This window comes from Cynocephalus volans, chromosome 13 (genome assembly GCF_027409185.1).
Source record: "Cynocephalus volans isolate mCynVol1 chromosome 13, mCynVol1.pri, whole genome shotgun sequence".
Taxonomy (NCBI): domain Eukaryota; kingdom Metazoa; phylum Chordata; class Mammalia; order Dermoptera; family Cynocephalidae; genus Cynocephalus; species Cynocephalus volans.
Genome location: NC_084472.1, coordinates 82155740 through 82169888, shown reverse-complemented (window position 1 = coordinate 82169888; position 14149 = coordinate 82155740). Strand labels below are relative to the sequence as shown.

The 14149-nt window shown below is 32.7% G+C and overlaps 1 protein-coding gene across 1 annotated transcript in view; it reads left to right on the top strand.

Annotated features, from left to right (window-relative positions):
* The window catches only part of VEGFC (vascular endothelial growth factor C), a 130367-nt gene that overhangs the window by 102101 nt on the left and 14117 nt on the right, over nt 1-14149 (top strand). Inside the window, exon 4 of the mRNA XM_063077424.1 lies at nt 5361-5512. Coding sequence (XP_062933494.1) covers nt 5361-5512 — 152 coding nt within the window. The remainder of the gene's footprint in view (nt 1-5360; nt 5513-14149) is intronic.

The window sequence follows — 14149 nt, the reverse complement described above, 5'->3', positions numbered from 1 at the left end:
GATACTTACTAAATAGTTATTGAAAACTAAACAAGGAAAAATTGTAAACAGAAACTAAATTTTGGAATTCCAAGGTTTAATTTAATTTTGGCCAATGATGATGATGATGATGATGTTGATAAAGAGGAGGAGGAGGAGGAAGAGAAAGAGGAAGAGTTGGAGGAGGAATCCAAACAACATTACCATGAAATCACCACTGTTATTATCCCTATTTTATAGATAATGAAATGGAGGCTTAAGGAAATTAGATAATTTTTCCAAGTCACAGAAGTAGTAAATTGCAGATCCAGGATTCAAATTAATGACTATCCGTTTCTTAAGACTAAGCTCATGGTTATTCTTATATCTCTAGTAGAGTAGGGAATTTTCTGGTTATTTTAAAAATATATGTATTCATTTTGGGAGGAGAAATGTGAGTTTATAATGTACTTCTAATTATTAATATTACTTTAATTTAAATAAAGTTTACATTTTCTGAGCACATACTATCTGATTAGGAAAAATGGCCTATGGACATTCTTAGTAACATAGGGATTAAGTACAGCTATAAAAAACTTATAAATTGGTCTGTAAACAAGAAAATGAAATTTAGTATATTTATTAAAAAGGGAGTAGAAATTTTGTCGAAGGCATACCTGTTCCCCAATGTTCATTGTTTAATTATTTTAAATGGAAAAAATAAGTCAATCAATGATACCCTTAAGACCAGTGTAGAGAGAAATTGGAAAATTTAAAAGGCCTCTACAGTATAGACAAGAGCTAGCATGGGTACAATTATTTCTTAATACACACATACCTGCTATACACTCTCAGTAGACGTTCCTAATTTTACTGGAGTTGATAAATGAATGAAACTCAATTATCAAGAACCTTGCTACGTTTAATATCGGTCAAAAACATCTTTCTCTGGACCCTTCACATTTTTTCACACTGATATTGTCAAGTAGAAAATTAAGGAAACTGAAAAGCTCAGTGCAAAATTTGGGAATGGAAAATGTGTTTAAAGAGAAGAAAAGGATTTTTTACTTTAATTTTTCAGCCTATTTATTTCTCTTGATTAAATTAGATTTCAGCTTGCTGACTGCCTGCTTAGACACAAATAAGAAAAGTGATACATAAGTAATTAAGATTTTGTTTTCCTTTATTTAAACTGGTTAAACTACAAGTAAAATTTTCTCTCAAACTGTACTGTAGTTTTAATGTTTATAAAATTCTTCAACTTACAAGAAAAACCAGTTCTCTAAACAGTGATTTGCTCTCTTTACCTGTTTGTTTATCCTTTTAATTAGTGTATTCACCAACACTAGTCTCTTCCCACCTTTGAAAGCACAGAGCCAGGCTTATTTTTCCAGGAAGATGCTCTCTTGATGTGTATTTAACTGTTCTCTACCTCACTAGAACATTCTTCAAACCTCCCATCGTGAATACACACGATACTTATGGGTAGATCCTGATTATGGACATTATACACGCAGAAATAACTAATATCTAGCCACACTCACTGATATTGCTCACTGGGATCTCTTTCCCTTTTGGAAAACAGGCCAGGGTGAAATCTGGACTGGCAGCAATCACTGGGAGGAGGAACGAGCTGCCAAGAGCTAGGTTTGGGAAAACATCAACGCTTCTGCAGTAGCTGTTATCTCAAATAGTGCCTTATTCTTCACTATCACGCTTGCTCCTACTTTGTGTCACTGGAGACAGTGTTACATCCTGCAGTGATTACAAGCATGCTGTAAGCAGAAAAGTTCCTGGTGGCCCGAGCCACCTGAGCACTTTCCTTCCTCTCATATGGGGCGTCCCTTGTCCCTCTATTCCCACCGCTGCTTCTCTTCTAAAGCTCCTTCCCTGCCACAGCCCGTAGAACCACTTCTGGTACTGATTGTCTGTATTCAGTTCTTATCGTATTTGATTTCCTGGAGACATTTGACCATGTGACCACACACGCCTTTTTGAACATCTCCTTTCCTTGGCTTTCCTTGGCTTAATAATACCCTCAACCGGTCCTCCTTCATGTTTTACTTCTTCCCAGACATATTTACTGGTTCATTTGCTGCTTCTCACCCCTTAAGTGTATTCTGTTCCCAGATTTCTTTTATTAGTTTCTTTTTTCAGTCAGAATGCTCTCATCAAGTAATTTCATCAGTGTCCAAGACTTCAGTTACAACTTAAATGTTCATTACTTTAAATGACTCTCCTAAGCTCTAGACACACATTTCTAACTACCTATTAGACATAAATTATTGGTTTGCTGACCTGTACACCTTCCTACTATTTATACAATTAGAGTTTAAATAAGCAAACTATATATTATATAAATATGAAAACTAAGTAACTTATAAATTTATTTAAAAATTGCTTTTCTTTTTTTAAATGTACTTGCCCATTGCCAAGCACATGATAACTGATTAATAAGTATTAGCTGTTATTATTACTGTCTATTATAATAGGGTTTTTCTTGCATCACTTTTTTATTGGAATGTATGGATTATAGATATTTGGGGGGTAGGAAGGTGAATATTAATGCATTCATACAATGTGTGATGATCAAATCGGTGTAATCAGCATATTAATCATTATAAAACATAATCATTTCTTTGTGATGAGGACATTCAATCTCCTAGCCATTTGATAACATACAATAAATTATTGTTAATTATAGATGTTTAGCTTGACTGTACACCTACAGAACTTATTTTTCCTATCTGTTATGTGTCCATTAACCAACCTGTCACTAATCCCCCTTTTCCCTCCCTTTCCCACCTCTAGTAACCACAGTTCGGCTCTCTCCTTCTGAGAATTCAACTTATTCTTTTTATTTATTTATTTTTTTAGCTCCACTTATGAGTGAGAACATGCAATATTTCCCTTTTTGTGCCTGGTTTATTTCACTTAGCATAATTTTCTCCGAGTTCATCCATGTTGCTGCTAATGGCAGAATTTTATTCTTCTGTATGGCTGAGTGTTGTGTACATATACTACATTTTCCTTATCTAGTCATCCATCAGTGGATGTTTAGATTGGTCCATATTTTGACTATTGTAAATAGAGCTGCGATAAAAACACAGGAGAGCAGGTATCCTTTCGACATGATGATTTCCATTCCTTTGGGTTTATACCCAGTAATGGGATTGCTAACTCGTATGGTCTATCTGTAGTTGTTTGAGAAACTGTCATACTGTTTTCTGTAATAGCTGTACTAATTTGCAATCCTGCCAACAGTGTATAAGTTTTCCTCTTTCTCCACATCCTTACCAGCATTTATTATTTTCTGTCTTTTTGATAATAGCCAGTCTAGCTAGGGTGAGATAATGTCTTGATGTAGTTTTGATCTGCGTTTCTCTTATGCTTTGTGATACTGAGCATTTTTTCATATACCTGTTGGTCATTTGTATGTCGTCTTTTGAGAAATGTCTATTCAGCCTCATTACCCATTTTTTAATCAGAATATTTGGTTTTTTTATTATTAAGTTGTTTGAGTTCCTTGTATATTCTGTATATTAATGCCTGGTCAGATGCATAGTTTGCAAATATTTTCTCCTGTTTTTAGGTTGTCCTTTTGCTCTGTTGCTTCCTTTGCTGTGCAGAAGCTTCTAAACTACTTTACATACCTTTTGTAGTACAGGTTCTTAATGTAGGGTCCATAGATGTACTTATCTTTTAAAAAATAGTTATACATAATGCAAAGGATTTCTGCCATGTGACATTTCACCAAATGAAAGGTTAGTCCATACTATGTAAACAAATGTATTTTAGAGAAGACATTTGTCAATATCATAATACTGGCATATGTAGAAAAAGGTCATATGTAGAGGCTATCTATGTATAGTAGACAGTATCCTGGAAAATATGGGGGAATCTTGAGAATTTATATAAACAATAACAACTCACATCTGTTAGCAAATAATATACATATCACATTCATATGCATTAGTTTAAATAATCTTTTTGTCAATCCCATGGAGTAATGGGTCGAATTGTTATCCTAGTTTACTGATTATTAAAGAAATATACTGCTTGGAGAAGTTAATTGACTTTTCCAGATTCACACAACTTATAAGTGGTGTAACTAATTAAAGTACACATTTAGGTATAGTCCTATGCACATTTTTTCCAAAGCACATTGCCCTTATGCTAAGAAAGTAGCTGAATTTTTTAATGAATATATAATTTATATATTTCAAAAGAAGAAACTGTTCATTTTACAATTTACATATTTCTGTATTTCATTGTTTAAAATTCATTTAAAATATGTCCCTGTTTGTGTGGACAAAATTGGAAACTAATTCTGTCCCCTAAATATTTTCAATGTTCTTTAACTGTTGGCATGAAATTATAGCAAGGATCCCAGTCACAAGGCTCTCAAGTATATCATCTCCTTTAGCACTGCTAAATTACCATAAAAATACCAAACAATAAACGGCTCAACTATAGTTAAATTACTACAAATTGATCATATCAAGCAGTTAATGGACAAAATTTCACTTTTACTATTTGTGCTAGTAATAATTTAGAATCAAGAACCTTAGGAATTTAAATAGACTTAGTTATACTTAATTTGTGTATTCAGTTTAAAACATTATTTTTTTAAGAAGAGGACAACTGAAGTTCTCCATAAATAAGGCATTCAGAATGAGACTTTAGTTCAACTAAATTTTAAGACTCTAATCTAGAATCGTGTAAGATGCCCTACCTTTTGGTATGCTCATTATTTTCATAATGCCTTTGTCGTGATAGCAGAAACAGGTTTATCTATGAGATAATGAATGTGTTTATTTTTTAAAAAACATAATAAATTTATAAGAGATCTGAGAAATGTACATCTACTCTGAAGTAGAAATTTAATCTGGAATGAAAATTAATTTTACATCTATGTAATTTATGACTATGTATTCAGTTTAAATAAAATAAGACTTAACTCAGCATTTCTAGGTTGTGTGGCCAATAATTTTCCTCTTAAATCACAAAATGTTCATATGATGCCACTTTTTAAATCCCTGGAATATTTTAAACTTTCATATCAAATAATCTAGGACTCTGAAACAATTCTTTTTTATTTTTGAACATATTGGTCTGTCACATCTGTGCTCTGTAATCATCAGTTGGTTATCATAATTTTAATATGCTTCATGACTAGTGACATGAGATAAGAATATGAACTCTTTATTATCCTGATAAAAGATACTAGTTAGGAGCAAAACAGTTTTTACATTGTAATTATAAAAAACCATAGTGTCTTGCATATGTTATGCAGCACTACTAATAGCTAATCTCACTCTTTTTTGGACTCCAACATTTATCATAAAAGTGCTTTATAGCATCTATATAATTTTTTTCTTCTTTTTGTCCCTTCTTTGTAGTTGTTTGAAATTACAGTGCCTCTCTCTCAAGGCCCCAAACCAGTAACAATCAGTTTTGCCAATCACACTTCCTGCCGATGCATGTCTAAACTGGATGTTTACAGACAAGTTCATTCAATTATTAGACGTTCCCTGCCAGCAACAATACCACAGTGAGTATGAATTAAGTCTATTTTCTTCTGCATCCTCTACTAATATAAAATTATTTTCAAGTAAACACAAGTTTATTAAAAGAAGTTTTGTGAAATTTGCTGTAATATCCTTTGAATCAAATATAAACTGAAGATAAAATTTTTTATAGTGTACTATAAAAATAAAATTAAACTGAACCAGGGAAGCCAATTTTATAGGAAAAGTAGTTCACAATATAAAAGAAGTATTTCTGTGGAACAACACACATCCCACCAACATTCAAACTATCAGTAAGGTAACCTGATTGATTTAATGTTTATGAAATCAGATATGCTAATTCATAAATGATGTTAAAGCTCAAGTCATTTAAGCCTTTATAAGATTTTAGTTCAAAACAAAAAGTAAATATAAATAAATTGACATCTCCTAGCATCCAGTTGCCTTTTTTTCAATCTCAAATACATATATATATATATATCCATATTTCTTATTTTAGCAAGGATTGAATATTGAAATAATGCTTAGTTACATGAAAGAATTTTCTCTTAACAGTATTTCAAATTCACATTTAAACTATCATTTTTTATTCAAGTTTCCTTTCAATCCTATATTTTTAGTTTGGCAAATGGAAGCATATTATTCATTTAATCAATGGGGGATCCTGGATAGAGCATCACATCCTGACCCCGTGAAGAGTTTAAAATGAATCAATATGTGTTGCCATTTGTGACCTATGAACTTTCTGTCCTCAAGTAGGGATGCAGCTCTTTATTCTTTAGGATATCCAGTGTGTATGGAATGTGCATATGAGTAAAACTTTTGTAATTCCAATATTTGTAACAAAAGGACAAATAAATTAATGGGCAAACATATGTATTACAAAAATTTTAAAGTAAACCTTGCATTTTAGGGGACTTGACAATAAGTGTAATATGCTTAGTGATCTTCCCAATGAATCTGTACTGCTCTACTTAGTGGTCTCTCCAAGGACACCTTAGGAAAAACTCAAGGATAGTCTAACTTGAGTGACAGAGACCTGTCCTCCTTGACGTGAGAAAGAAAAGATCTTACAGACATCTGTGAATAAATTCATGCTGATACAGGCAGAAAAGAAACAACCACCTGAAGGAAAGAGGATGCCTTATGGTGATTAGGGTGATTTCATTCACACAGTTCTAAGAGTTTTGTTCACTCCCTAGGTCTTGCTTCCCTTAGTGACTCATCCATTCTGAGAGCTTCAGCCATTATCTTCATGTTCATGGTTTCCAGAATTACATTTGAAGATCTGACCATATTCTTGACTTCTAATATTTTATCTAAACCTATCTTCTATTTCTGTTTGTAATTTTAATAGATATAATAGGTATAAAACCAAAGATTTATTATGTTTCTCCCTTTGTTTATTTCTACATTGTTCATAGCAATGTTCTCTCATATTCTTTGAGGTCTTGAAATTGCACAGTTATAATTACTTCTTCTTCTTATATCCCACCCTGACCCAATTGATTATTTTGGAGGAGAGGGGATAAATCTGTTTCAATCTAAACATACGTTTTATTTCCATCAGGGCCAGGTACATCTACTTCATTCTGCAAGTATGTCTAATTTAATGCAGCAATGTCGATACTAGTTTTCTAGTATCAAGTATTTTCCCTACTTCTGTATAATGTCACAAGTAAGCATTGAAAGGCATCCATTCATTCATCTGACCAGAAATGGTTAGGGACTTTGAAATGCTCAAAGAATTGAGCACAGCTTTCTCACCATCCTATTCTGGTACCTAGTATCTTTCTTTCTCATTTTGTCTCCCATTATTCACCAAGTGTGTGTTTCACAAAGTCTAATTCCCTGAACACTGAGCTCATTTCCTGCTCTGTATCTTATTTCAGTTCTGGCCCTGGCTTGAAATAACTTCCCTTTCTTTTCTACCTTTTCAAAGCCCTATCCATTTCTCAGAGTTCAGGTAAAGGTCTTTCTCCTGCATTTGTCTCATCCAAATACCACACCACCTTTGCTTCTTGAATACCCATAGCAATTACCATAATCACTTAATTCTTGCATGGCTTTATCAGAGTCTGTAAATGTTGCATGTGAAACTGGATTGTGAGAGTGCTTCAGTTAGACATATCCTCCATAATATCAGGTAATAACACTGAAAGATAATTCAGCTGTTATGATGCTTTCAAGCCTTTACATACATTGTATCATTTAACCCTTATGAAAATCATCTATGAAGTCAGTAGTAGTGTTAGACTTCTTTTGTAGACAAAGTGGGCAATCACTTTAAAACTGTGGGCTAAACAAAGCACTATGCACATCAGAAATGCTTGTTAAATGATTTATCTGTATGTATTTCATAGCATTTGGCTTGTTTTACTCATGTTTTCATCATTATTTATTCATATAACTACTATTTATGTAGGTCAAGAAAAGACAGAAAATTATAGCAAAAAGGGCCTTGGCTTTACAGTAAGCCAGATTTGAATCTGAATTCAGGTCTGCCACCAATTAGCTTTTTACAATCAGGTAGGTATTTCAGTTTCTGAACCTCAGCTTGCTTATACTCGTATATAAACTGTAAAGATGTAAAGAGGATTGAATAAAATACTGAATATTTATGCAATGTTTAGCATAGTGTCTGACATCCAAGATGGAGTCATTAAAGGTCAGATTTATTATTATCATTAAGATCCATGTCTGACTTATCTTCTAGCCCATATTTTTCATTGTTTTTTTACCAGTCTACAATAAGAAATACATTTTGTATTACAAACTAGTATGTGTGTGACATATGTGTATATATATATATACACATACATACACAAACATATATTATACATATAGTGTATATATATAAAACATGTATAGTTTTAAAGCAGATAGCTATATAATTTTGCATGTAATTAGTCATATATAAGTATAAAACTAAAACAAAATATCATTTAAAATATAGTGCTGCTAAACTTTATTCATTATCATTCCCTTAAGGATCCTTTTATAAACATTTGTTTCCTAATTGCTCTCCCCATGAACTTTTAATGTCACAGATACACCATATATTTCTTTACATAATGTATGTGTATCTATGCTTTTTACATAAAAAGGAAATATAAAGTTTACTTTTAAATTCAATGTAGGGTTAAAATGGCAAAATAAAATTTAAGTTAAAAGTTCAATTAAAAATCTTAAATCTATTAATAGTAAGCATAACTGCTGAGGAAATTTTGAGGTAATTGTTTACTTATATAAATGGTAATGTATCAAATTATATATGCAAAGTAGCAATTGATATGAATATATAATAATAAAAATATAATTTTTAAAACATTCAAAATCATTATTTTTCCAGAAAAAGTAAAATAATTTTTAAAATAATATATATTTTTTTAATTTTAGAGAATTTAACTTTGCTTATGTGAGAAAACTTTTAACTTATATAGCTGATAGATATCAATTTGGATATTGTCAACTCTTTTCAGTATTTGACATATTGATGGTATGAATAACTTTTGTAGAATTTATAATAAAATAGAAACTGTTTTTCATTTAACTCTCAAAGCTTAAGTCACACAAAAGCACCAAGGACCAAGCATAAACTGTATTCACAAGGCAACCAATGGCAGCCAATAGGCTCAAATAGGTACCTCTCACTGTATGACCCACTTAATGATCATTATATGATCATGCAATTGGTCAAGAGAAAGTCCTGCAACCACAGCTATCTATGCACCATAATTCTGTAGCTCTCATCTTGCATATACTTTCAGTATTTTCCAATGCCACTGCTGCTCATGTAATAGCCAGTAAAACCTAATGAAATTAAGTACTAAGGAATAGGATTTTCTTGGGTTTTGGAGAGCCAAAAACCATGGTAATATCAAGATTTTGTCCCACCTTATACTCAGTTTTTACCCTGTAGGCATGATACTACTCCCATTATGAATGCATGCATGCCTTATTACATATGACACACTCAAATATTTTTTTCTATTGTTTCTCTTTTTTGAAAATGGTCTCAACCTATTGTAAATTGAGTCCTACAATTTAATTAAAAACTATAATGGTAATCTATGCGATGAATATGTAGCTATGTTACAAAAATCCTAACCTTTGTTAAGAGGAACAGCCACCACAATGGATAAAATTTAAAGAACAACAAAAACAAGTGTTAGAGAGGATGTGATGCAACTGGAATTCTCAAGTATCATGGATGAGAGTGTAAAATAGTTCAACCATTTTGCAAAAACAGTTTGGAGATTCTTGTAAACAATAGATACATTTACAATATGATGCATAAATTCCCCTCTCAAGTGTCCTCAAGAAATATAAAAACATATTTCCACACAATAACTTGGACACAAATGTTCTTTATTAGACAATAACTGGGAACAATCCAAAAGTCCATCAAAGGTGAACAGATAAACAAATTGTAGCGTACACACACGGTGGAACTTTGCTGAGCAACATAAAAATAATGAACTGTTGATATACACAACGACATGGTTGGATCTCAAAAACATTGATCTGAGTGAAATAAACTAAAAAGAATACATACTGTACAATTTTATTTACATGAAACCCTAGGAAAAACAAATATAATCTCGACTGAGAGAAAGCAATTCAGTAGTTGCTTGAGGATGTGGATTGTGGAAATTGACTGGGAATGGGCAAAAGTAACAATTTGAGGTGATGGATACGTTCTATATTTTGATTGTGATGATAGTTACATGGGTGCATAAATATAGAAAAGACCACGAATTTAAAAGTGGAGAATTTTGTTGTATGTAAATTATTTCGCAATAAAATTGATTTTTGAAAAGCCAAGAGAAAATGACCCTTTCACTAAAATTTTGAAATTAGTTTAGGTTTAAAATGATAGATTTCTTAAAATTTTTATAGTGACTTATTAAGTCACATCTTTAAGATTCTTGTGGTTCCTTAGACGGGGAAGGGGAGTCTTTCCCAGAACTCTGTTATATAAAGTTTGAAATTTCATTCAGATGAAAAAGTCACAATACTGCTCCATCCCTTACTCTTACCAACCACTGTCAGAAGGAAGATAAGACATGCCTTTTCAAATGTATGGCATCATGTTTACATTATGAGGAACTGAATTAAGTGACAGATCATTTGTTTGGCATTATTTATGAGAGAGTAAAATTAAGTAATTGTAGGATTTATTCATAAAATGAGTCATTCACAAAATATTTGTTGAGTAACTAAAATGGACAAAGAATGTTTCTAGATACTGTGAGAGAGGACGAAGATGTGCTTGGCTGCCTCTAACCTCAGAGCCCTCACAGTCAAGGAGGGACATATGTGTTGTATTTATATTATTATTGTTTTAATTTTCTAAATATTACTAAGCACCAAGCATCTGCTACACATTGTCGCATGCTCATACTAATCCTTCTGATGTTTGCATTCATGATAGACATCACAGAGCACAGGGTTTTAGAATGTGGACAGGATAGGTGGCTTTCTGTCTTGAAAATTCATTGTGATTACTAGCTCTTTTAGATTTGGTAAGCTCTGTAAATTTTCATGTGACTCCTTTTCCTCATCTATAAAACAGTAAGTAAAAATGTTATATATAACAATGCAATGTAATATTTATAACCTAATTCTCACAATCTATTCAGTAACATTATACTATAATAGATATTAATCTAATATTGTATAACAGCATAATATAACACCTGTCATAGATGTGTATTTTCAGTAATTCATGCTAAATATTAACACAGTGCCTGACATATATAAGCCTTCAATAAATGATCACTGCTATTTTTACTAACATTTGATAAATGATAAAATTGTGTCTTAGAAATGTTAATTAACATGTACAATACTAAACAGCTAAAAAAAAATGCCAGAAAAAGATAAAAATTCAAGTGACTCAATCTCTGAAACCAATACTTTTCCCTCATACCTTGTAGCATTTCTAGTATTTACAGCAAAACTGTCAAGTCTCAATATCATCAGCACCAAAATGTACCATAAATTTCAGAGGTAGCTGTGATTATCTCTAGCAGAATCAGTTAGATATCAATATTTATGTTGATGATCTCAGATTATTTTTTTTCCAATTATTTCCTCTCACTTTTTTAAAAATTGAACTTCATGTATTTTTATGGGCCCTTTAGTAGAGGATCTGTTTTTATGGAGGGAGTCATTTGTGATTCAACAGTGATACCTTAGGTTTTTCTACCTGGTATAAGTAGTGTTTATTTATCCATCAGATATTTATGTCAAGACTTCTATCTGCATAGCACTCTATAGGAAATGTGGGGTAAAAAAAATGAATAGTATAATTTCTTAACTAAAGGAGCTCACTTACCAGAGTACAAACAAACAAATATTTCTAATATAACGAGAGTATAAACACTATGCTGTGCTTCATTCATTCAACAAGTGTTTGTGTGCCTGCCAAATACCAATAATGTGCTAGGCCATAGAGATGGAAAGATAGAAAGATAGGATTACTATTCTAGAAGAAATCCCATACGTGAGTCAAACATGTAAAGATATGACTGACCTCAGCGTGGCAGAGCGAGCATGCTGAATGTAGGTCCACAGTCGAGTGAGGTAGAGAGGACATACATGAGTCCAGGGAGGTTGACAGAATCACACGTGCTATGCCAGAGATGGGCTTTTTCTTAAAGTCTCCTGAGAGCCTCTAAAAATATATGAAGGGCTGTGGTATCTGCATTTTTGTATTGTAGAAAGTATAGCTTGGTGGCAACATAATATGCAAATTAGGAGTAGTAAAACAGGAGGTGGAAAAATCAGGGAGGAAATTTGTGAAATGATCCAAAAGAAAGAATAAGGGATGGAAGCCAAGTCAGTGGAAATGGGGATGGAAAGGAAAGAGGAGGAAAAGTCATTTGAAATATAAGAAGGCATATGACTGGGGAAATGCACGTGGGGGATAATGAAGAGCAAGAAGTTGAGTATGAAACTGTATGGAGGATACTCAAAAAGACAGGGAATACCTGTTCACAGGAAGAACTGGTTTGAAAAGGAGAATTGAGTTTTTACCTGTGTAGTTTGAATGTTTGTGATATCTGTAAGAAACCAAAGTAGTAGTTAGAGCAATTGGAAGAGATGAACTCGACCAAGAAAAATATAGAAAGAGAAGAGGAGCAGCATAAGAAACCATGGGGAAATCGATATTTAAGAAACGGTTGGAGAAACAGTCATCTTAGCAGAAGACTGAGAAAGAGCAGTCAGAAAGATTAGTATAAAAACTCTAGGAGAGAAAGATATCCGATTGGGACAACAGTTCAAGGAAGCCAGAAGTGGTGGGAGGTGTCAAATATTAGAAAAGTTCAAGAATGACTAGGACTGACCCCATTAGTTGAAGGACATGATATGGTGGAGATAATATGTTTATTAATAACTTATACTGTGCTTTAGGCACAGAGAGGGAGAGTGCGTTTTGAGCAAGAGGGACAGAAAAGAAGAGAATGACAGAGAGAAATTCTCACTTACACAATCCGAGAGAGTAAGTAAACATCTCCCACATCATGCAACTAAATTAGTAGAAAAGCAGGAATCCAAACTAAATTTGTTTGGGTATAATCCATTCCTTTTGGGGTGTGGTCACTACTGCATTTTTAACTTCTTTAAACTAAAAACAAAAGCTTCAGACGTATAGTAAAGGGCAAAAACCAAAAAAACAGTTTTCCCTTCCACCCCAATATGAAATTTAACAAACATTCTGCCATATTTGCTTAAGATGCACCCCAGTCATCATTCTTCATCCTCCCTTCTGTTCTTCTGGCATGCGGATGTATTAACATTCCACAAAAGATTATATAGTACAGCTTTGAGTATTTAAAATTTTATGTTAAAATGCTGACATTACTTTTGACATTGTATTTTACAGATGTAATCAACCTGCTGTCTGTAGACCCAGTTTGTTCACTTAGTAGCTCTATAATATTCCAACAAATAAATAAATAACAAAAAGGTTTTCTTCCCTATGTCAATGTACTACAGGGAAATCAGTATACTGCAGATTAGGGAGAGAGAGAGAGAGCTGTCACGTAAAGAGGCAGGTGCCTTGAAGTTCAGTTAATAGTCGTAAATTTATTGGTCATTTAATTGCGTAGCATGGACAATGTCCTGAAAGATGTAAGAAAATAGCACATTCTGAGAAAAACAATAATTTAATTGCATTTTAATGTATGAAAGCAATAGGATATTAGCATCAGGAATTTCCTCTTTTCTGTAGAGATATTGGGGTAACATAGGAAGTTTTTTGGGTAGCAGAATGACAAGACCATGTTCAGCATAGCTTTTAATGGATAGTTTTTAATGGATAATAAAAATAGAAGATATATTGTATATTATTTCAACCCAAGAAAGAGACTATGTCAGTCTTTTGAGGGAGACTCTTGTGGTGGTGAGAAAGAGAATAGGAGGTGAAGATGCGAAAAATGGATAAATGTAGCCTCAAGGCTAATTTGTGTTTTTATTTGTTTACTGGTTTTCATTTCTTTTATAAGAATGTCGACACTGTGTACTGAAAGACTAAATAAAACATATTTGCTTATAAGAAGTTATACTTAACTGGGGTTTATTAAGGAAAATTCCATTCTTGTAAGAACCATCTTCCAAGGAATAGTGGATTTATAGCCCAGGCAACCTTT